Source organism: Carcharhinus amblyrhynchos, chromosome 10 (genome assembly GCF_965287045.1).
Source record: "Carcharhinus amblyrhynchos chromosome 10, sCarAmb.v2.hapA, whole genome shotgun sequence".
NCBI lineage: Eukaryota > Metazoa > Chordata > Chondrichthyes > Carcharhiniformes > Carcharhinidae > Carcharhinus > Carcharhinus amblyrhynchos.
This window is the reverse complement of record NC_137333.1, coordinates 30,021,650-30,047,405: the sequence shown is the minus strand read 5'-3', so window position 1 is coordinate 30,047,405 and position 25,756 is coordinate 30,021,650. Positions and strand designations below refer to the sequence as shown.

Genomic DNA, 25,756 nt, shown 5'->3' with positions numbered 1-25,756 from the left:
ACTTCCACCTTCAGTTTTTCCGCAGAAAGTCAATTTGGATCTCTGAAGCATCTTGCGATATATTTTATGTTAAAGGCACTGTTTAAATATGATATTAGTGATATCAATATATCTCTTATGCATGTGAACTGAAGACAACCAAAAAGAATAACTTCTTAATATTATGTGTTAATTAGAGACAATGGTCTGATCCCAGAAGGTGTGATAATTGAAAATGACCAAGTTAAATTGCTTAAGTTGACTCCTGACCTTCATGGGCTTTACTCATGCGAAGCAAAGAATTCAGTTGGTACTGCATCAGGCTCCATATATTTGTTTAGAGGTAAGTGTTTTGTAAATTCATACATATGCTCCGGTCATTTTGAAGTTTATTCTATTTCAATTTGAAGAATTAAACACACTGGGCGCATTCTTATAAAAGATAATTCTAAATGCCAAATGAGTGAGAAAACTGGAGTTTCAGATCTCTTTTTTTGGGCACGTTTGAAAATGCTATCTTTTGACATTGTCACATTTTTGGACAGAAGTGCAATTCTTACCAGGTTGTGGTAAGAACCCAAGCTCGCCAGGGAAGTTGGCAGCAGGATTTCCAATGAATCGGGAAATCTTCTGTGTCAAAATCTCAACTTCTGAGTTTGTCTTTAACACAAACACGTGTTAACACAAGATTCTTAACCAACAGATTGTCTTTGTTTTATTTGCTGGCAAGGGGATAGAATCTTGATAAAATGGGTCAGAGACACCATTCCACCAGACAGAGAAAATCAACCTGGTTTACACAATTCTACAGCTCACAATCAGTTGGACACAATCCAATCAAAAGTGTTACAAATGATGTACTTTATGTATTGATCCAATAGAAAAAATACTGAACCACCCTGATCTGTGAGATCATGATACCGTGTGGTATATATATCATCCCAATATATCATCCCTAAGCCTGTCCTCTAGTCTCTCAGTCAGACATCATGTCTCAATTTTCAATAGCAGCCTCACAAAGAATCTTTGCTAAAACAGTGTCACATGGGGATCCTTTAATTGATAAATGGGGCCTACAAAAGCCATTAGTATTTTATGGCCTTGTCAGTGAAGTTAACTGAATCTCTAAGGGATGTGGTCAACTCAACTTGCCTTCAGGATATTCCCCGATTATAACCCTGATAAGTTTTATTTATTGCCAACACAGTGAAAATGTATATATTTATCACTACTTATAGGTTCCAGTGGTAGTATCATGTCACCATTAATTATTGTCAGTTCCCACCTAAGTCTCCTATTATAACTCTTTCATTAGCTAAGATATTAATATCTTTCTGACTCTGTTTTGATTAGAAACTGTGAAAGCAGCTTCAGTAAAACTCACTCTTGTATCAGTTGTTTCTGATAAGGTGTCTGGTGAGGCAATTAAGTTTCCTATATGGCTTTGTGATTCCAACGATTGAGTATTTAAAGGAATGTATCTGACATATGTTTGGTTTCGAAGGGGCACTCTGTAACTGTACATCAAAGTTTCTTTAATTTCTAAAGATGTATAGAAGGTATATTTATATATATATGAATTAATTTAAAGTACTGTACATACCTTTATAACTACAAAGTTTTAAAACACCTTATTATAATTACTAACAAACTTGCTCCCCATTGATTTAAAGTGAATTCTACATCTAAGTTGATTAAACAAAAACCCTAGCAGAGTCTGCCAATCTTATAGTAACCCTTTTCTATCTTTCTGTATTCCCTCCTCTTGTCCTTTTCAAGACAACAATTTCTATTTTAATCGAATCTTATAAAGTCTCTCAATTTCCTTGTTTACTGCATTCTCTGAGAATTCTGAAGTTGTATTATAATGGCTGCAGCTTCTGGAATAACTGCATTTCCAAGCTGTGCAACACTTCATCACTGCAAATACCAGACATAGGCAAAGATAATGGCCAAAAATATAATTAATCAATGTACTAGGGCTAACCTATTGCTCCTAACCATCCCCCCGCGCCCAACCAAAAATTCCCCAAAAATCTGGTTCCTTAAACTTCTTAACCTCCTTACGGATATGGTCCACTAAGCTACCTATTTCCTCAGAGTGGCCGGGGATGTATGTGCAGCATTCAGACCCTATTATAGCACATGTCCCACCTTTTTCAGCTAACAAATAATCTAGGGTCACCCTGTTCTGTAAAGTCACTGTTCTTATTGCTGTCATCTCATCATTCAACCCTTTTTTAGCTTTTGTAGTATTATTTGCCACTACTTCTAGTTTTTTTAGCTAATTTTACTATTTCGACTGAGGTAAATCCCACTCCGATAGAGTGATAAAGGATTGAAAGGAACTGTTGTGTTTTTGTAAGGGCTCGTTTAGATCGATAAAGGGGGTGAATGTTAGGGAGGGCAAATGATGAATACAAATCCCAGCTAACAGGACTCGTCTCAGTTTAATGGCAATCAGGGATATGTGTCCACACACAAAGTATGTTCCATTTAAGGTTCATAAACTGATACCATTTCCTTCAGTTATAGTCATGATGTGGTGTTGCCGGCATTAGACTGGGGTAGACACAGTAAGTAGTTTCACGACACCAGAAGTCCAACAGGTTTATTTGGTAGCACAAGCTTTCGGAGCAGTGCTTCTTCATCAGATGAGTGCAGGATTTGTTTCACTCCACATCATGGCTACCATCAACACTGCAAACAGCCTGCTCAACGTGGAGAGCACATCACGCATATCAACACAGACAAGTTTCTACAAAGATGCAAGAAAGCAGACAAGATACCGAAAGGACTCCAACCGTTATCTTCCAATTGAGTTTGTATCTATATATGCCCTGTTTGTGAAACAAATCCTGTACTCACCTGATGCAGAAGCAGTGCTCTGAAAGCTCGTGCTACCAAATAAACCTGTTGGACTTTAACCTGGTGTTGTGAGACTACTTCAGTTATAGTGTTTGCAGATGTGAGGATTGATGAATGGTTACAGTTACTTGTTTCTGCATTCCACCCACCTGTCTGTATACTGACCAGACAGTTTGTTCCATTGGGTCTCCCTAGTTCTGTTGTGTTGGTAAGGAACAAGACAGGGGGCTTCTGAGAAAGTTTATAATTAGGTTGAAACCATCTCTTAAATTTATTTATACTATACCCAGCTGATTCCCAATGATCCTTCCTATCCCTTATTCCTTCCTTAAGAAGTACTATTGTTGTTCTAATTTTAGGCAACCTTTTCTAATTTAGCCACCGTTCTGCTATTTCTGATTGATTGAAAGGAATTGGTCTTAAAGGAATACCTCCCTTCAAGTGTGTCAGTACATGCCCCTGGCGATGATCTTTGCATCATCGATGGAGACGGGAGAGGTTCCGGAGGATTGCGAATGTGGTTCCTATTTTCAAGAAAGGGCACAGGGATAGCCTGGGAAATTACCGACCGGTGAGTCTGACCTCGGTGGTTGGTAAGCTGATGGAAAGGATTCCGAGGGACAGGATTTATGAGCATTTAGAGAAGTTTAGAACGATCAGAAATAGTCAACACAGCTTTGTCAAGGGCAGGTTGTGCCTTATGAGCCTAGTTGAGTTATTTGAAAATGTGACTGAACACATTGATGAAGGAAGAGCGGTGGATGTGGTTTACGTGGACTTCAGTAAGGCGTTTGATAAGGTCCCCCAGCAAGACTTCTTGAGAACGTGAGAGGGCATGGGATCCAAGGGGCTTTGGCCTTGTGGACCCAGAATTGGCTTGCCTGCAGAAGGCAGAGTGGTTATGGATGGGTCTTTTTCTGCATGGAGGCCGGTCACCAGTGGAGTGCCCCAGGGATCTGTTCTAGGACCCTTGCTGTTCGTCATTTTCATAAATGACCTGGATGAGGAAGTGGAGGGATGGGTTAGTAAGTTTGCTGACGACACGCAGGTTGGTGGTGTTGTGGATAGTCTGGAGGGATGTCAGAAGTTGCAGCGTGACATAGATAGGATGCAAGACTGGGTGGAGAAGTGGCAGATGGACTTCAACGCGGATAAATGTGTAGTGGTCCATTTTGGCAGGACCAATGGGATGAAGGAGTACAATATCAAGGGTAGGAGTCTTAGCAGTGTTGAGGAGCAGAAGGTTCTTGGGGTGCGAATCTTTGCTGATTTAAGGATGTGGTCAAGAAGGCATATGGTGTACTGGCCTTCATTAATCGAGGGATTGAATTTAGGAGTCGGGAGGTAATGCTGCAACATTATAAGACCCTTGTCAGACCCCACTTGGAGTATTGTGTGCAGTTCTGGTCGCCTCACTACAGGAAGGATGTGGAAGCTATTGAGAGGGTGCAGAGGAGATTTACAAGGATGTTGCCTGGATTGGGAGGCATGCCTTAGGTTGAGGGAGCTAGGTCTCTTCCTGGCGAGACGAAGGTGGAGAGACAACCTGATAGAGGTTTATAAAATGTTGAGAGGAATAGATAGGGTGGATTCTCGGAGGCTATTTCCCAGGGCTGAAATGGTCGTTACGAGAGGACACAGGTTTAAGGTGCTGGGGAGCAGGTACAGAGGAGATGTCAGGGGTAAGTTTTTCACTCAGAGGGTGGTGAGTGAGTGGAATCGGCCGCCGTCGCTGGTGGTAGAGACAAACTTGCTGGGGTCTTTTAAAAGACTTCTGGATGAGTAATGGGATTTAATGGGATTGTGAGTTACAGATAGTCCTATGGCCTGGTAGGTATGGATATGATCGGCACAAATTGTGGGCCGAAGGGCCTGTTTGTGCTGTAGTGTTCTATGTTCTACGTGTACACACTCAACAGCTGCTCAACTACTTCCTTGCGTCCTACTATTCATTATGTAATTCCTTGCCTTGTCAATCCTCCCAAAGTCATCACCTTTGATTTTCAGGGTTAATTTATGTTTGCCATCATTCTGACCAGTCTGCCTATATCATCCTGTAATCGAAGACTTCCCTTTTTGCTATTTACCACACCACGAATTTTCATGAAATCAGCAAATTTACTAATCATATCCCCCACATTTCCAACCAAATCATTAATATGTAATACAAACAGCAAGCAATCCAGTACTGATCCCTGCTGTACACAGACTTCCAGTCAGAAAACAATCTTTGATCATTACCCCCTGCCTCCTGCCACTCAGCCAATTTTGAATCCAATGGACTCTTACCTCCTGATCAATCTCCAATGTTGGACCTTGTCAAAAGCCTTACTGAAGTTCATGTAGACCACATCAACTGCACTGCCCTCATCCACATTCCCAGTCACCTTCCTCAAAAAATTCAATCATGCTGACTATTGTCGATTTAATCCTTGTATCTCCAATTGGAGATTAAGTCTATCAGAATTTTTCTGATAATTTCCCGACCACTGATGTTAGACTCACTGGCCTGTAACTATTTGGTCTCTCCCTGACTTAACTTCTTGAATTGTGGTACCACATTAGCTGAACCTGGGTCCCTGAATCTGTGAGGTAGCAGCACTGACCATTGTGCTACCGTGCCAAAGGAATTCAAAATAGGAATTTGGGCTTCAGAGACCTTTAAGTACATTGGTGAAACAAAACAAGTTAGGAGTGATACTAAATCAACAGTTTTATCTAGAAAATGTTAATCAAATCCGTATAACTTAAGTTTGAGCCTCATGGAAACAGGATCCAGCTAACAAGGAAGAAACAGAACAACTGAGGTTTGATTGGACAGTCATCCTGCTAAGTACCAGGGTGAAACATGCTTCAATTGAAGAAATTCTGAGAGCAAATAAAACACTAAAAAAGTTACACTTGGAAAGATGCATGTTCAGGTTCCCAGCCTTATAGGTGAAGCAGAAGATATGAGGTTGTTCATTTTTGGTGACATTTCATATGCCAATCTCCCAGATGGTACTCTAGCACAGCAGGGTTTATCGTATTCCTGGTGGGGAAAAAAAATGAGAAGTGTTGTCCATTGATTTGGGATGCCAAGTTCTACGATGCAGAGTTTTTTTACCCTTTTAGGATGTAATGCTGAATCTCCCAAAGAGGAATACCTCGCCTCGTAATCTATTAAAATTGAGTGGGAAGGTGAACTGTCCTTCAATAACTTCTAGTGGCTAACTAACAGAAATACCTGACACTCACTTTAAAAAGAACATTTAACTATTTATTTATTTAACTAAACAAGTAACATACTGAATAAAATAAGATTCTACTGAAATGCTGTTCAAACAAAACACAATACTCATTCATTAACCAAAAATTTAATTATAGAATTCCATCACTCTCAACAAATATAAACAGGTTTTGACGCTTTTATAAACTTTTGGAGTTCTTTGGATTACCTCTGTGAGTTCTTTTAAATTTTGTACCTTTCACTAGTTAGAAGGCAGGGTGAAGGACTGCTCTCACCCTCTTGAGAGGTTGGCAGTGGTTCACTGATTGTTTTCCTCCTTGTATTTATTTTTATATCTGTGGTGACCTATCAATTTTCCTACAATAGAATTGGTCTGCTGTTATTCACAACATCAAATTCAAACCTTATAGGTTTTTGGGTAGCTGAGTGTTTGCTTTAAATTGATTGGGCAAAACTTAAACATTAAAATGCCTGAAAAGCCTCTTACCACGACAACCCTGCTGCCTTGCTTTGGATACAAATGTTTCAGTCTGGGACTTTGGATGTACTTTGCATTTTATCTCTAAATACTGAATCAAATCCAACTTTGAAAGGGACCACACAATGTTTTGTTCTTCTAGCATTTTCTTTACATTCTGTACATATTTATAAACACAACTTTGCAACATAAGCAAAATAAAAACAGTCATAAAAAGCACATTAGCTGCTGAAACTTTGGTGTTAGTAGAAGCACTGTGTATAGGGGTTTACTTATCCACTATATTGTCAGAAATTTTATACAAGGGGCAATGTGCGAAAAGTTTACCCATGGAATGTTATGTTGCCAACTGATCTCTCTGGGGCAATATCCATTCCACAAATAACGTTACAGAGAAAAGGTTAAGAATAGATCTAGCTGGCATGGAAGAAATGTTAAAGAGAAGGGAAATCTCCGAAATACGATTACAACTGTTGGACTGCTTTACAAAAAGAAATGTCTGTCCTCAGAAATTATGAAGTGTATTAGAAGTGTTATAATGCTAAAATGAAAAATTAATTTTTGTTTTCATAAGAGCTTATGTGTTTATGGTAAAAGAGTTACAGGATTCATAGATGTGAAAATGTGAAATCTTTAATTTCTGTTTGGATTCAAAAGTATGTTCTTTATTTTTTATTTTTCTTTCAAAGCTTTAATTTAAAAAAAAGAGGGTAATCTGTCAATATACTACAGTGGATATCAATGATCTTGTTAAGAGAATTGCTAGTTAAGTACATTGATCGCACCATAAATTGAGACAGCTGGATGACTTTGGTGTTGGAGCTTAGTGTTGGAACTTGGGTTCAGTAGCACTGAGAGGAAGTGTTATGCAGTAAACCTGCTTGAATCTTAACGACATGACTGGATTGATTCTTCTACATAGCCCTTTATTATGAGTAACAAAAATGTGCATCTTTTAATAACTGATTTGAAGTATGAAATTCCCATTGTGTGATTTAGAGTAGGAACAGACTGGACAGTGTATTAGGGAAGATAATCTTGAGTTGATGGCAACTGGTGACTAGTGGTGCTGCACAGGGGTCAGTGTTGGGAGTACAATTTTTCATTATATACATTAATAACCTGGAAGATGGAGCTGTGGGCATGGCTAAATTTATGGATGATACAAAGAAATGTAGAGGGACAGGTAATGTTGAGGAAGTGAGGAGGCTGCAGAATGACTTGAACAAGCGAGGAGAGTGGGCAAAGATATGGCAGATGGAATACAATGTGGGAAAATGAGGTCATGCACCTGATAGGAAGGATAGAGGTGTCTATTATTACCTAAATGGATGAAGGCTTTGAAAATCTGAAGCACAAAGGGACTTGGGAGTGCTGGTTCAGAAGTCTGCAGGTTCAGTTGATAGGAGGGCAAATTCAATGTTAGCATTTATTTCTAGAGGGCTAGAAGACAAGAGCAGGGATGTACTGCTGAGCCCATATTTGGCTCTGTTCAGACCCCATTTTTGCCTTGGAAGGGGGTCCAGCAGAGGTTCATAAGAATGATCCCAGGAATGAAGGGTTTGTCATATGACGAGCAGTTGAGGAGTCTGGGTCTTTACTTGATGGACTTGAGAAGGATGAGAGAGGATCTAATTGAAATTTACAGACTACTGAGAAGCCTAGATGAAGTTTAGAGTTTATTTATTAATGTCACAAGTAGGCTTACATTAACACTGCAATGAAATTACTGTGAAAATCCCCGAGTCGCCACACTCCGGCACCTGTTTTGGGTACGCTGAGGGAAAATTTAGCATGGCCAATGCACCTAACCAGCACATCATTTGGCATGAGTGGATATGAAGAGGGTGTTCCCACTTGTGGGAGAGACTAACACTTGAAGGCACAATCTCAGAGTGAAAGGATGCTCCTTTAAAATTGAGATGAGGAGGAATTTCTTCAGCCAGAATATATGGTGAATCTATGGAACTCATTGCCACGGAGGGCTGTGGAGGCTAGGTCGTTGAGTGTCTTTAAGACAGAGATAGGTTCTTAATTGATAAGGTGATCAAGGGCTGTGGGGCGAAGGCAGGAGAATGGGGAGAAGAATCATATCAGCCATGATTGAATGGTGGAGCAGACTATATGGATCGAATTCTGCTCCTGTAGTCTTGATTTAAGGAGCTTTTTAAAGACAGAACCAGACAGAGAAAATAGTTTGAGGGAGGGTTGTTCTAAAGGGTTGATAAGGGATTGTTTGCAGTTCTGTCATTGAAGCAGGAAAAAAGCTGGATTGTAAAGGAGGTAAGTGTACCAGGATTGGAGGTAGGAGGTAGATATAAAAGTGAGTTAGGATCACAGGGGATGAGGGGGAAAGGAATGGAGAATTTAATTTCTGCTTGTCTGTATTTATTTTCTAAGGCAGTGTGAAATGGGTTTCTTACAGCACCATCTACAAATCAATATAAATTGTAAGAGCAATGTTAATTTTACTCAGCAGTAAGGGCAGTTGCTTGTTTTATATCCCCACCAGATTTTACCCTTCATTGATCTGAATCCACTTGATAGGTGAAACTAAAACTATCTCTTGTATTACACATCTTCTTATGCAGAAGTACTGGAACAGCCTAGAGATCTTTTAAAATTTTCAAGCAATATCAATATTTTGTTATTTTTGAAGAACTTTTATCCCACTGTTTCACAATGTGCCAAAATAAAATGCACCAAGGAAGCCAATAAAGAATCCCTAAAACTACCTGCCTCCCTGACAAATTTATTTAAGAAATACTTATTTGATTAAGGTTTAGGTTATTCCTCCTGATTTCACCATAGACTCTCTGTGGTTCAGAAAGAGACTATTGGGCCCATCAGATCTGCACCAACTCTTGCACAGAGCATCCCTCTTCTCCATCTTTTCCCTGCAACCCCACGCATTTACAATAGCCAATTTACTGAACCTATACACCTTTAGAGCCTGCATATATTTGTCTAACTGCACCTCTACAATGATGTTTTTCTATATTAATGATGTGATATTATTATAGTATGACAGATCCTTTTAACTTATTTAGTTGCAGGTGATCATCAACCACGTAAATATATAATGCCTCTTATCGTTATAATCCTGGTACTTGTATTTGTGATTGGCGTTTTCAGCTGCTACTACTATCATAGGAAAATGCAGACCAACAAAGAAACCTCCGCAGAAGTGTAAGTGTTTGTACAAAATTCAAGGTGTCATTATTTTACTAACAGTATTTGAAATGCTTCAGTTTTGTTTCTGTCCTGTCAAAATCACTAATGATTAACACCACAGCAAACATAGAAACATAGAAAAACAACAGCACAATACAGGCCCTTTGGCCCACAAAGTTGTGCTGAACATGCCCCTACCTTAGAATTACTAGGCTTACCTATAACCCCCTATCTTACTAAGTTCCATGTACTTATCTAAAAGTCTCTTAAAAGACCCTATCGAATCTGCCTCCACCACCGTTGCCCATTCCATGCACCTATCACTCTGAGTGAAAAACTTAGCCCTGACTTCTCCCCTGTACCTATTCCCCAGCACTTTAAACCTATGTCCTCTTGTGGCAACCATTTCAGTCCTGAGAAAAAGCCTCTGAATATCCACTCGATCAATACCTCTCAACATCTTATACACCTCTATCAGGTCACCCCTTATCCTTCATGTATCCAAGGAGAAAAGGCCAAGCTCCCTCAACCTATCCTCATAAGGCATGCTCCCCAATCCAGGTAACATCCTTGTAAATCTCCTCTGCGCCCTTTCTATGACTTCCACATCCTTCCTGTAATGAGGCGACCAGAACTGAGCACAGTACTCCAAATGGAGTCTGACCAGGGTTCTATATAGCTGCAACATTATCTCTCGACTCCTAAACTCAATTCCTCGATTGATGAAGGCCAGTACACCTTAGAACATAGAACATTACAGCGCAGAACAGGCCCTTCGGCCCACGATGTTGCGCCGACCAGTTAAAAAACAATGACCCACTAACCTAAACCAATCCCTTTTCGTCCATAAACCTATCCACAGATCTCTTAAACGCCCCCAAACTAGGCGCATTTACAACCTCAGCAGGCAGGGCATTCCAATCCCTCACCACCCTCTGGGTAAAGAACCTACCCCTGACATCTGTCCTATAACTACCCCCCCTTAACCACAGCTTCAACCTGCACAGCTGCTTTGAGCGTCCTATGAACTCAGACCCCAAGATCCTTCTGATCTTCCACACAGCCAGGAGTCCTACCATTAGTATTATATTCTGCCATCCTATTTGACCTGCCAAAATGAACCACTTCACACTTATCTGGGTTGAACTCCATCTGCCACTTCTCCACCCAGTCTTGCATCCTATCAATATCTTGCTGCAACTTCTGATATCTCTCCACACTATCCACGACATCTCCAACCTTTGTATCATCAGCAAACTTACCAACCCATCCCTCCACTTCCTCATCCAGGTCATTTATAAAAATCACAAAGAGTAAGGGCCCCAGAACAGATCCCTGGGGCACTCCACTGGTGACGGACCTCCATGCAGAATATGACCCATCTATAACCACTCTTTGCTTTCTGTGAGCAAGTCGGTTCTGGATCCACAAAGCAATGTCCCCTTGGATCCCACTTTCTCAATAAGCCTTGTCTGGGGCACCTTATCAAATGCCTTACTGAAGTCCATATATACATCTACTGCTCCTCCTTCATCAATGTGTTTAGTTACATCTTCAAAAAATTCAATCAGGCTCGTAAGGCATGATCTGCCTTTGACAACCTATACTTGCTTGTCCTCCACAATCTCCACTGATTTCAGTACCTTTTCCTTCAGCACCTGTTCTGTGTTTCACTCCATTTTCATTCCACTGGTTCCTGAACTGAATTAATCTTTTCCCCCTTATTGGTCTCCGAGCACATGCTTGCTTCATTGATTGTCTGTCCTCAGCATTTCACATGTCTAGTCAATATGGTGCTACTGAGAGATGCTTGAAGGACACTGAAATTTTCCACCCAGAAAACATTCTAAGGTGTTCTGTGTTTTTCACACAGAGGGTCGTGGGGGTATGGAATGCACTACCAAGTAAGGTGGTGGAGGCAGGCACGCTGGACTTGTTTAAGGTTTACTTAGATGGGCACATGAGTGAAACAGGGATGGAGGGTTATAGAGACAGTTTTAAAAAGGGTCAGAGCCTCAGGTCGATACTGGAAATGTAATACTACATGTTAATGTTTTGTCTCTTTTAATCCGCAGATGTCTTGGTCCACCTTGTTGTCAAACGAGGGGCATGCACACGGTGGGTCGTGCGTGGGCTGCTCTTGGATGTTTCGAGAATGGCCTAGTACTTCACGTCATGGTGTGTGCTTAAACCTGGACCAGCAGATGGGCACCTCAACAGCTCAGTGACTATCACTGCTAGCTGTGCAGATACATGGATTTGGGCCAGTGTCTGTGGGAGTTTGCACATTCTCCCTGTGGTTGCGTGGGTTTCCTCTGGGTGCTCCGGTTTCCTCCCACACCCCAAAGATGTGCTCTTAGGCTGATTGGTGTAACAAATTGACCCTACACTATTCTCCCCTGAATCTGGTTACAATAGGGGTACCATTTGCACACATACGGGACAAGGTAAGTGTAGGAAAATGCTTTGTTAAGATGGCGGCGCGGGCTCATTGGGCCAAAGGGCCTGTTTCCTATGCTGGGTTGTTCTTTGTTCTTTGTTAAGATCTGTTTTAGTAAGTTTTTTTTTAATCAGTGCCATTTTGGCTGCATCTGGCACCCTCTATTGTGAGTGGAACAGCATAATTGCTCCTAATTGCTACAATGTTTGTTTTAATCTGGACTAATGCTGTTCTGTTTGGTAGAGTTCCCCTTCCTCCCTCCCACTCCAATCAACATCCCCTGAATTCGCTTCCCTCGCTAATTGCCACCCCCCGTTCTGTGGAGTTCCCTTTCTCCCCACCCCCCCACCTTCCTGGCAGTTCTCCCTCCAATCGCGTCCCCCCTATCCCAGAAGAGTTTTCTTTCCTCCTTCCCTCCGTGATCACCACCCCTTGTGCAGGACATTCCATCCCTTCCCGATGGTCACTCCTTCTGTAGAGTGCCCTCACTCTCTCTTTCCCACTCTGGCAGAGTTCCACCATCCCCTTCCTTCCCCTGGTCATAGCTCAGGCCCTACCCTTTCGGCACTGCCCTTGACAGTTATGGTACCTGGCCCCTGCCCCCAACCACCCAGGGGGTTCAGTGACTTCCAATCCCACTGGTGGAGACCAGTTGTCATTCTCACTGGAGAGAATCTTGACCAGCCAGGTGGTAAAATGTAAGTGAGTCTGGATAATAGCAAAAAACGTCATTAATATTTAAATTGGGTTTGCACCCTTTCTGGGTGCGAAGCCAATTTCACTGGCAAAACAGGGCCGGAAAACCAAGAACGTTTCTCATTTTTTGCCTTGCGGCCAATTTTACCAAAAGCCAGGTGGGACGAGGTCATAAGATTGCATCCATTCATTTTCATAGAATCCCTACAGTGGAGAAGGAGGCCTTTTGACCCATAGTCTGCACCGACCACAATCCCACCCAGGCCCTTTTCCCATAATCCCACATACTTACCCTGTTAATTCTTCTTGACCCCAAAAGGCAATTGAGAAAGAACTAGAGGACACAGCCTCAAAATAATGGGGGGGGGGGGGTCAGTTTAGAACAGAGTTGAGGAGGAACTTCTTCTCTGAGGGTAGTGAATCTCTGGAATTCTCTGCCCATTGAAGCGGTGGAAGCTACATCATTGAATATGTTTAAGTCACAGGTAGATAGATTTCTGATCGATAAAGAAATTAAGGGTTATGGGGAGCAGGCAGGAAAGTGGAACTGAACCACTTTCAGAACAGCTATGATCTTACTGAATGGCAGGGCAGGCTCGAAGGGCTAGATGGCCTACTCCTCCTATTTCTTATGCCCTTATGTTAAAGGCTAATCAATCTAACCCACAAATCCTTGGACTGAGAGGAAACCCATGCAGACACGGAGAATGTGCAAACTCCACACAGTCACCCAAGGCTAGAATTGAACCTGGGTCCCTGGCGTTGTGAGGCAAAAGTGCTAACCACAGCACCTCACCAAGTTGCCCTTTTGCACGGTTATTACATTTTATTTGCCTGTCGTGGAAAGAGAGTTTCTCTGGCAAGCCCAACTTTTGTTGCCCATTCTGAGTTGTCATTGAAGGCTGTTTTGGAGGGTGTTAATGAATTTGACCCATCGATGATGAAAGGACTGCAATATACTTCCAAGTTAGGATGGTGCGTAGCTTTGAGGGGAATTTGGTAGATGGTGGTGTTCCCATGTGATTTTCCAGGATGGTACAGTCACAGATTTCGATGATGCTGAAGGAGCCTTGGCTATCTGCTGCAGTGCATCTTGTGGGTAGTACACACTGATGCCACTGTGCATTGGCAGTGAAGAGAGTGAATGTTTTAAAGTGGTGGATAAGATGTGAATGATGTGAGCTTCTTTGTCCTGAATTATGTTGAACTTCTTGATTGTTGTTGGAACTGCATTCCTCCAAGTAAATGAAGAGTTTTCAATTACACTCCTGACTTGAGCCTTGTAGATGATGGACAGGTTTTCAAGAGTCAGGAGTTGGGTTACTTGCTGTAGAATTTGTAGCCTCAGACTTACTTGTGTAGCCAGACTATTTATATGGCTATTCCCATTATGTTTCCGTTCAGTGGTAACCCTCTAGAATGTTGATAGTGGGGGATTCTGCAATAATGCTGTTGAATATCAGTGGAAGATGGTCAACCTCTTTTGGAGGTTGCCAAAGCTTGCCACTTATCAATCCAAGCTTATGTTGTTGTGGTCTTGTTGCATTTGGATACGGACTGCTTCAAAATGAAGAGCCATGAATGGTACTGAACACTGTGCAGTGATCAGTGAGCCTCCCTACTTCTAACATGATGGATGGAAGGTTGTTGATGAAGCAGCTGAAGATGGTTGAGCCTAGGACACCTCAGCAGTGATCCTGTGGTGCTGATATGATCAGCCTCTAACGACCACAACCATTTTCCTTCAAGCTGGCTATGATTCCAACCAAAGAGGTTTTTTTTTACCCTGATTTCGATAAGAACTATAGAATCCACACAGTGCAGAAGGAGGCCATTTGGCCCATCGAGACTGCACTGACCACAATCCCACCCAGGCCCTATTCCCATAACCCCACATTAACTTCAATTATTCTCAGGCTCCTTGATGCCATACTCAGTTAAATGTTGGTCTTGCCAAAAATGATCACACAGCTTGAATGTATAAAAGAAACCTTTCCAACACAAATTTCTTACTTCCATTTCCACAGTATTGTCTTTAGCTGCGCTTAATCTTTTTACCTCTGAATTACCAATAGTCCCATTTCTGATTTCTTATTAGCCATTCTGCATGAACTTCATATGCTAAGTTTTGTATCATGTGTCCTTTTCCACACAAAGTTCTGAATGCCCAGAACCCTCATCATCTCTGTTCCACACTGGCTCCCCATCTCTGCAGTACATTCAATGCAACATTCTTGTTTAGTCCATAAATTATTCCTGTTTTTGCCCACTCTAGCTCTATATTGCCTGGGTCCATGCCTGGGTCTTGATTTTATTCCTGGGTTAGGAGCTCATAAACAGGAGAATTAAAACAATCCTGGTTTTTAAAACTGATAGCCCACAATTATGGGGTGGGCGTTGTCTGGACCAGGAATTACCACCACCCCCCCACCCCCGCCCCCTAATCTGCAGAACAAGTGTGGCGGTTATTGGATTCTGAGTTAGGCTGAGCAGTAGGCCTGCCTCTGTTCTCTGACTCCTTGTTGAACTTCATTTTAACAATCTTCAACCAAAAAAAAGTCCTCCAGCCTTTCACCCAAAACACTCCCCATGCCTGATCCATGCTTATACTCCATCATTGCCAAACTATACCACTTCATGCCCACACCCATGACCACTCATACTCTCATGACCTCTCAGACCCTTATGCCAAAATGTACCCTTTAAACTTACACCTGACATGCCAACTTACTTGTATTCTTTGACAGCTTAACAGTGCCAATCAATTTATATACCTCATATAGTTGCAGTTGTGGATGCGCCTAGTTTGGGGGCGTTTAAGAGATCTGTGGGTAGGTTTATGGATGGAAAGGGTTTGATTTAGGTTAGAGGGTCATTGTTTTTTAACTGGTCGGCGCAACATCGTGGGCCGAAGGGCCTGTTCTGCGCTGTAATGTTCTATGTTCTATATATACAATCATGTTTACTTCTAAAAATTCCAAAGGGTATTTTGCCTCATCCAAAAATAACCCGAGGCCATATCCAAATACACTACGTGTCCACGGGGTTAACCAAATGAATTAACAAAATGAATCTGCACATGCAGGGTTTCGCACTCCTAGCCTACCAATATCTCACTGCAGTTGAGGTAGTTTATGATTGAGATGCCCAGTTGCCTTTGTAAACAGCACATGTATTATCCCTGGCCTGACTCTGGCCCCACCCCTATGAAAACAGGCAGTGGCATATTCGCAGCCAGCACTTAGAATTTTGGGCTAATGCACCTTTTTATTCATAGGCAAGAGGGATAACCATGAAGTAGTATTGTTGTGGCGATAATCCTGGCCATGCTCTCCCAATCATCCCATCCTTTTCATCAGCCCCAATTCTCATTCCCAAATTGGAAAATCTGTTGGCTTGCTGTACCTTTTTATCGGCATCCGTGTGGTTCCCCGATTTTTTGTCGCTTGCCACACCGATTCACTGTCGGGACAAGCTGGCAAGATTGCCCCCACTATATGTTGCTTCTCTGTAACCACGCAAATAAAACTCAACACTAAAAATTCCACCAGCCCTTTACTCAATGACAGAAATTTCAGCCAGCACAGTCGCACAACTTTGAAACTCCCTCCCAGAATCCCCCTCACTTAACCTTCAAACACTCAAACGTGACCATGTTTCCAGCACTTTCCCATAAACCTCCCTGTTCAGATACTCGTTGATCATGCCTTTAAGTGATGTAATATTCTAATGTACTTTGGAATTACAAGTGTGAAAACTAGGTCATTCAGCTCTACTTGCTTCATTCACACCAGCTGATTTGTACATCAACTCTGGTCATCCAACTTTGTTCTATATCCATTGTTCACCTGACAATCTATTGATATTGGATTGAAAATTTCACATTGACTCAGAATCCACAGCATTATGGGAGAGAGAGTACCAGTTTATTCACCACCATGTATAAGGAAAACATTTCCTGATTTCACTTTTGAATAGTCAGGGAGAGGAGCCTGGGTTAGCCGTACTAGCAAGTTTCTGGTCCAGGCTGAAGGGTGATGACGACTCACTATGAAGCACGCTGGAATGCTGCCCTAGTGCCACAAGTCTGACTCCTATATGTTCTCTGATTGCACACTGGCGCTGCCTGGGTCCCACATGTGAGTAAAGTTGTGAGCACAAGTGTGCGGGCAAATGGGCGAGGAGAGATTGGATGCAGAAGCCGGGAGGGCATCCGGTGGATGCTGGGAATTAGGGCAGGCTGTAGTCACTTTTTTGGCCAAGGGGCCAATACCATGCCAGATGATGCTCTGCGCATCAATGCATGGGGTCAGGACACTGTCATCCATGTAGGGGGAGAATCAGAGACAGATTAGTCACAGTTGTGGGGTGCAGTAAACATTTAATAGTGAATTTCGAAGAACATAGAATGCTACAGTGCAGAAAGAGGCCCTTCGTCCCATCAAGTCTGCACCGACCACAATCCCACCCAGGCCCTACCCCCATTTACTCACTAATCCCTCTAACCTACACATCTCAGGACACTAAGGGGCAATTTTAACATGGCAAGTCAACCTAACCCGCACATCTTTGGACTGTGGGAGGAAACCGGAGCACCCGGAGGAGAATGTGCAAATTCCACACAGACAGTGACCCGAGCCGGGAATCGAACCCAGGTCCCTGGAGCTGTGAAGTAGAAGTGCTAACCACTGTGCTACCGTGCCACCCAAGTGTGCAAATGTACAAGTGTACAAATAACCTTAACCTTAACCTGTGCCCTCTTGGTGACCCTATAACTTTCTAATTTTACAAGCCTATTGCTGTGCCTAGGTGTGCCCCCAGGATGCACATCAGAGGTGGAGGCACACAGCTGTGATCTGCACCCCTCGCCACTCCACCCTCCCCCCCCATGGACTGTGATGCCTTTGGCACACATCCCCTGGGGGAGCCAAAACCTGAAGGTTACTGATGTAGCTGTGCCACTGTGTTCATCATGCTGACCTTAAGATGCCCTGTGTAAGGAAGGGGGAAAATCAGAAGGTGTGGGGATATCCACTGCTTTCTAGCTGGAAGGCCCCAGCATGGGCTCCAGCCATTCCTTCCTCAATCTGGATCCCCCTAGACCTAGAGGATGTGGGCAATTGGACTGAGCTCCAGAAACCTTGGTGACGTCTCACTCTGTCAGTCCTGGAGGCTCTTGAAGCGCCTGCCCCACGGTGTTTGATCCCTCAGCACTAGCCCTCAGAAATTAGGCCAAGCTCTGAAGATCCTTTGTGACAGTGTTCTGCAACCAGACCAAGCTCTGGAGCACCTCAACATTAGCCCCATGAGCCTAAGTCATGGCCAGCTGTGTCCTCAAAATGCCCCTGACACCATGACCATGGATCGATGTTCCTCCAGAATGCCAGCGATATCCTCAGCTATGGCCTGCTGCATCTCCAAGATGGCCTGCACCCCATCACTCATGGGGACAAATTCCTGACCAGACCTTCCATTGCAGAAGCCACCTTTGCAATGTTTGCCTGAGCACTATGCAGTGCTGGCAACACCTCCTGCAATAGCATTCTGTTGGACTCTTCCAAACAGCCTTGCAGACACTGCATGGTTGCCGACAACCCCTCCACTACTTCCCTGTTCTGCTGATGCATCTCCAGCAGCTTCGGGATGACAAGTCCTAGAGGCCTAGCACCCGGCCAGGGGGCAGCTGAATCCTTGCCTCCGTACACCTGTAAGTGACCCAGAAACTTCACCACTAATGTGCCCCACCCTTGTGATAGTGTCTACACTGGTGGATTGTGTAGTGGATATCGGTGCTGAACGATTGATGCTACCCTTACTCATGCCACCCACCAAGATGTCATCTTAATTGTCAATTGCCATCTCAGCATGTTGGGGGGGGGGAAAGGAAGGAGTTTGGGGGAGGGGCGCAGTGACCCCGGAAGGGCCGGGAGCATTTGGGTCATTTCCTATGTCAAAGGACAGAGGTTAGTGGAAGAAAGGGAAGTGTTTGGGTAGCATACCACCTACTTCTGAGTCTCTAGGTTTAGCTAATGCTCACTTGCACGCTGGATGTTAACCTGGTTGTCCATTACCATTCTCTCTTATGCTACTCCCACCAGCTCCATGGCACTCTGCTCAAATTCTGTTAGCAGGCAAAGCTCAGGGAAACCATCGCTAGTCTTCTCTTGGTTCTGCCTGTTACGGGTAGTCTTCTCCTGTCGGGGCATGAGGTGGGATTGAAAGTCTGATGTATGGAAGGGTATATCAGGAGTGGGGGTTTGGTTGGGTTGTGCCTTGCCACGCTGGGGATGTGACCGGGGATTCCATGGGGGTTGGAGGCATGTGCTGGGGGCTCGAGTCGTAGAAGGCCAACGGGTGGCTTCGCGTTGCAGGTGCGACACATGGGACTGCTTTCAGGATGGGGTGGACACTCAACACTGCCCAAAGAAAGTCATTTATTTTCTTTTGGCAGTGGTCCTCCATGGCAGAACATGGGCGTTTACAGCTGCAGTTGCAGCCACAGCCACCAGACCACATTAGCTGTGCAATCCCTTGGCCGCCCATCACTGTCCATTGGTGGGATACATCAACCCTGTGGCATCCAGCAGCCAGACCTGCTCGGCATCAGTAAATCTGGGTGCACTACTTCTTTAAGCCATCTTCTTGGCATGACTGCTGTGTCCATCATTACAGCTTATAAAGAGCTCTCCCTTATTAATGGAGGCTAGCTGCAATCTGCCAGCCACACACCTGTTAACTCTGCAAAGGAATATGTCTAGGCAGTGGGGGTGAGAGGAAAGCACGATGCTGATAGGCTTTACCAGGAGGGTGCCCAAGAGGTTAACAATGTCTGATGGGCCCAATGTTCAATGGGACAGCCATTTTCATGGGGGAGAAGGCCATCTCCAGCTCTGTATTGCACAGAGTGCCATAAATTCATGAAACTCGGTTGAAAAAAACAGGTGGGAAAATCTCCCATTTTTGTGCCATTTGATACTTGAAATTATTTTAGGAAATTCGCACCCTCTATTTGGAAAACTTAACACGCTGTTTGTAAGAATTTTTTTTCACTGGAGCCCAAGCTGCCTGGGAAACTGATAAGGTCTCGGATCACTCTGATCAGGAGCTGGGGAAGGCAGCAGGTTTAATTCTATTCTCGATCAGGTGTGTGGTTAATGTTCCTACCAGTGTCTCATTTTATAGTCTAATTTTCCTCTTGCTGCTTTTCCTGTTTCTCATAACTCCAAATTGCGTTCTTCATTATTGGCATATTTTATTCTTCTGTTGTTATTGTTGTGCCTTTGTTTAAGGAGAGCTGCAGGGAAAAGCCTGGGGAATTAGGCTGGTGTGCCTAATGTCAATAGTGACTAAGTTGTTAGAAGGTATTCAGGCAGGCAGAACTGATTAGGAAAAGTCAGCATGGATTTGAGAGTGGAAAATCATGTCTCAAGAATATGATTGAGTTTTTTGATGGGTAACCAAGAAGGTAGATGAGGGCAGTGCAATCACTGTTGTCTTCATGGACTTTAGCAAGGCCTTTGACAAGGTACTGCATGGTGGATTGTTGCATCAAGTTAAATCTCACAGGATCCTGGGTGAGGTAGCAAAATTGGCTTGATGGCAAAAGCCAAAGGATGGTTGTTGAGGGTTGTTTTTCAAACTGGAGATCTGTGACCAGCAGTGTGCCTCAGGGATCAGTCCTGGGTCCATTGTTATTTGTCATTTATGTGAGTGATTTGGATGAGAATTTAGGAGGCATGGTTAGTAAGTTTGCAATGACACCAAGATTAGTGGCATAGTGGACAGTGAAGAAGGTTATCTGGGATTGCAACGGGATCTTGATCAATTGGGCCACTGGGCCGATGAATGGCAGATGGAGTTTAATATAGATAAACGTGAGGTGAAGCGTTTTGATTCAGGGCAGGATTTTCTCAGCTAATGGGAGGATGTTGGGGAGAGTTACAGAACAAGGAGATCTAGGGGTGTAGGTTCATAGCTTGTTGAAAATGAAGTCACAAGCGGTGAAGAAAGCATTCAGCATGCTTGGTTTCATTTATCAGAACATTGAATACAGGAATTGGGATGTCTTTTTGAATTTGTACAAGATATTGGTAAGGCCACACTTGAAATACTGTGTACAGTTCTGGTCACCCTATTAAAGAAAGGATATAGTTAAACTAGAAAGAGTGCAGAAAAGATTTACTAAGATGCTGCCAGGTTTGAGTTATAAGGAGAGGCTGGATAGACTGGGACTTTTTTCTCTGGAGCGTAGGAGACTTAAGGGTGATCTTATAAAGATCTATAAAATAATGAGGGGCATTGATCAGCTAGATAGTCAATATCTTTCCTCAAAGGTAGGGGAGTCTAAAGCTAGAGGGCATACGTTTAAGGTGAGAGGAGAGAGGTACAAAAGTGTCCAGAGGAGCAATTTTTTCACACAGAGGATGGTGAGTGCCTGGAATGAGGTAGTAGTAGAGGCGGGTACAATTTTATCTTCCAAAAAGCATTTAGACATTACATGTGTAGGATTGGTACCAAGGGATATGGGTGAAATACGGGCAAATAGGACTAGCTTAATGGTTAAAAACTGGGCAACATGGATAAATTGGGGCCAGTGGGCTGTTTTCACGCTGTAAACCTCTATTGCTCCATTCACTGAATAATAATTTTGTCATCTATTTTCACAGTATTTGTGTGAACTCTTTGTTGCTTCACATTCAAGACATGACAATATTGAAGGACTGCTGTTTCATTCCAAACGACCAACACTTCATATAATTTATTATACCTGTGTTTTTTTCCTAGAAGGACGCTTCGAGAATCTTTCCAGCACCAACAAAGAGAAAGTGTTCAGGTAAAAACAAAAAGCTAATCAAGTATATTTAAGATGTATGTCTTTTTAAACACATTACTGTTGAGTATATCAGAAAATGGAAGATTTCATGGACACTCCCAAAGCTATTAGCATTTTGACTTGGGCAAGTGAACTTGATTGTAGGCATTTTTGGAGTTTTGTGATATTCTGACTGCATGCTAACTGATCGTGACATGCATTTACATGATGGTTGATCACTTGACACCAGATCATCTGATCAAATAACTTCAGTGATTGTTATTACAATTACCCTGTGAGGTTTGAGCTGCTGAAGAGTCACATAGCACAGAAGAAGCCCTTCGGCCCAGAGAGTCTCTGCACTGAACAATAACTACTACTAAAGGTGCAGTAATCCCTTTTTTTGCGCTTGTCCCATATTCTGAAATATTTTGATATTTCAAGTGCTCATACAAATATTTTTAAAGGTGGTAAGGTTTCCAGCCTCCACTACCTTCCCAGCCGGAGCATTCCAGATTCCCACTACCCTCCGAGTGCATAACGTTTTTCTCAAATCCCCTCTGAATTTCCTGCCCCTTATCCTAAAAGTAAGCCCTCTCGTGATTGACCCCTCAACCAAGGGGTCCAGCTGTTCCCTATTCATCCTGTCCGTGCCCCTTATAATCTTCTAGAACTTCAATCATGTCTACCCCTCAGCCTGCTCTGCTCTAAAGAAAACAATCTATCTAGTTTCTGTGTGAGGCAAGGCAGGAAATTACAGTGGCTCTGACACATTTTTAATTTCTGTCTGGCTTCATGGCATGTGCCGAGGACTGGAGGGTGGCTAATATGGTTCCACTTTTCAAGAAAGATAGTAGAGATGAATCAAGAAATGACAGACCGGTGAGTCTCATTGTCAGTGGTAGGGAAACTATTGAAAGACATTCTGCAGAGGATTAATATCCACATGGGAAGGTATGGGTTAATTAGGAATTGCTGCATGGCTTTGTCAAAGGGAAATGAAGCCTAACAAATTTTAGAATTTTCAAAATGTGATCAAGTGTGTGGATAACGGACATTCAGTTGATTTAGATTATATGGATTTTAACAAAGCTCTTGACCAGGTCCCACATGGGAGATTAATTGAAATGATAGAATTGTAGCAAAGGCTCCCAAATAGTCAGCGGGAAATTGAGGAGCAAATATGTAAGAAGATTACAGCTCCAAGAAAAATAGTGTGGTAATAATAGGGGACTTTAACTTTCCCAACATTGACTGGGGCAGCCATAATATTAGGCGCTTGGATGGAGAAAAAATTGTTGAGTGCATTCAGGAGGATTACGTGGATGGCCTGACTAGAGAGGGAGCAAAACCTAACCACCTCTTGGGGAATAAGGAAGGGTAGGTGACAGAAGTGTTAGCAAGGGATCATTTTGGGATCAGTAACCATAATTCATTAGATTTAAGATCGCTATGGAGAACGATAGGTCTGGCCCAAAGTTAAAATTCTAAATTGGGGCAAGGCCAATTTTGATGGTATTGGACAGGGATTTTGAAAAGTTGATTGGGAGAGTCTCTTGTCAGGCAAAGGGATGTCTGGTAAGTGGGAGGCTTTCAAAAGTGTGTTAACCAGGGTTCTGGGTAAGCACATCCCTTTTAGAGCAAAGTGCAAGACTGGCGCAACTTGTGGGCCGAAGGGCCTGTTTGTGCTGTAGTGTTCTATGTTAAGTAGGGAACCCTGGATGACTAGGGATAGTGAAATACTGGTGAAGAATAACAAGGCATATTACATGAATAGAATATTGTGTACAGTTTTGGTCTCCTTTTCTGAGGAAGGATGTTCTTGCTCTTGACGGAATGCAGCGAAGCTTTACCAGGCTTATTCTGAGAATGGCGGTACTGATGTATGAGGACAGATTGATTAGGTTAGCATTGTTTTCGCTGGATTTCAGACGAATGAGTGGGGGGACCTCATAGAGATTTATAGAAATCAACAGGGCTGGACAGGGTAGATGCAGGGAAGATATTCCCGATGATGGGGAGGCCCAAACCAGTCTGAGGATTCGGGGTATACCATTTATAATGGAGATGAGGAGACATTTCCCCATCCACAGAATGGTGAGCCTGTGGAATTCATTACCACAGAATGTACTTGATGCCAAAACATTGAATGTATTCAAGAGACGGCGAGATATCGCACTTGAGATGAATGGGATCAAAGGTTATGGGGAGAAAGCTATTGAGCTGGTTGATCAGCCAGATCGTAATGAATGGCAGAGCAGGCTTGAAGAGCCAAATAGAACATAGAACATAGAACATTACAGCGCAGAACAGGCCCTTCGGCCCACGATGTTGCGCCGACCAGTTACAAAAACAATGACCCACTAGCCTATACCAATCCCTTTTCGTCCATAAACCTATCCAGAGATCTCTTAAACGCCCCCAAACTAGACGCATTTACAACTGCAGCAGGCAGGGCATTCCAATCCTTCACCACCCGCTGGGTAAAGAACCTACCCCTGACATCCGTCCTGTAGCTACCCCCCCTTAATTTAAAGTCATGCCCCCTCGTGCTAGCTTTCTCCATCCGAGGAAAAAGGCTATCACTATCCACCCTATCTAAACCTCTAATCATCTTATATGTTTCAATAAGATCCCCTCTTAGCCGCCTTCTTTCCAACGAAAACAACCCTAAATCCCTCAGTCTCTCCTCATAGGACCTCCCCACCATACCAGGCACCATCCTAGTAAACCTCCTCTGCACCCTCTCCAACGCCTCCACATCCTTCTTGTAATGCGGGGACCAGAACTGCACACAGTACTCCAAGTGCGGCCGCACTAGAGTAGTGTACAGTTGCAACATTACACTGCGACTCCTAAATTCAATCCCCCTACCAATAAACGTCGTCCTCCTGCTCCTATCTTCTATGTTTCTATGCATAGGCAGCTGGGATCAGTTGCCCCTTAGTGTCAGGAGGATGAACAGGGTGAATAAGTGGGGTGACAGGGTTAGGATCCTGAAGGAATTGTTATCAGTGCAGACTCATGGGCCAAATGGCCTGTTTCTGCACTGTAGGGATTCTATGATTCTAAGTGGATGCCTTGAAGAATATAACCACATTGGAGTAGAGTTGAGAGAAGAGCAAAAAGGCGACATGAGATTGCTTTGGCAGGTAAGGCAAAGGAGAATCCAAGGTGGCACCATGACACAGTGGTTAGCACTGCTGCCTGACAGCGTCAGGGACCCAGGTTCGATGCCCGGCTTGGGTCACTGTCTGCGTGGGTTTCCTACAGGTGCTCCGGTTTCCTCCCACAGTCCAAAGATGTATGAGTTAGGTGGCTTGGCCGTGCTAAATTGCCCCTTAGTGTCGGGGGACTAACTAGGGTAAATGCATGGGATTATGGGGGTAGGGCCCGGGTGGGATTGTGGTTGTTGTAGACTCGATGAGCCAAATGACCTCCTTTTGCACTGTAGGTTCTACAAATACCTGAGGGCAAAAGAGTAACTAGGGAGAGTACAGCCTCTAAAGGATCAACAAAGTTATCCATGTGTGAATCCACAAGAGATGGGTGAGATCCTAAATGAATATTTCACATCCATATTTACTGTTGAGAAAGGCATGGATGTTAGGGAACTTGGGGAAATAAATAGTGATGTCTTGAGGAGTGTACATATTACAGAAGGAAGTGCTAGAAATCTTAAAGCCCATCAAGGTGGATAAATCCCCAGGACCTGATGAAATGTATCCCAGGATGTTGCGGGAGACTAGGAACAAAATTGCATGTACACTAGCAGAGATATTTGAATCATCGACAGCCACAGGTGAGGTCTGGAGATTGGAAGATGGCGAATATTGTGCTTTTGTTTTTTTGTTCCCAGAAAAGCCTGGGAACTACAGATCGGTGAGCCTCACGTGTGGTGGGTAAGTTGTTAGAAGGTATTCTGAGGATCTACAAGCATTTAGAGAGGTGAATGTCCTCGGGTGAATGTAGCAGTTACTAGGGGGCATGACTGTAAGGTTCATGGTGGGAGATATAGGAGGGATGTCCGAGACATTCTTTATTCAGAGAGTGGTTGGGGTGTAGAATGGACTGTTTGCT

General features: G+C 43.4%; 1 protein-coding gene across 2 annotated transcripts in view; it reads left to right on the top strand.

Annotated features, from left to right (window-relative positions):
- Nucleotides 1–25,756, top strand: part of LOC145349349 (nectin-1-like) — a 77,970-nt gene that overhangs the window by 39,300 nt on the left and 12,914 nt on the right. Inside the window, exons 5-7 of one of the 2 annotated variants that reach the window (XM_080197864.1) lie at nucleotides 177–322; nucleotides 9,605–9,743; nucleotides 21,652–21,697. In XM_080197864.1, the coding sequence (XP_080053990.1) occupies nucleotides 177–322; nucleotides 9,605–9,743; nucleotides 21,652–21,697 (331 nt within the window). Of the gene's footprint in view, nucleotides 1–176; nucleotides 323–9,604; nucleotides 9,744–21,648; nucleotides 21,698–25,756 lie in introns of both variants that reach the window. The other variant, XM_080197863.1, reaches the window with a different exon arrangement.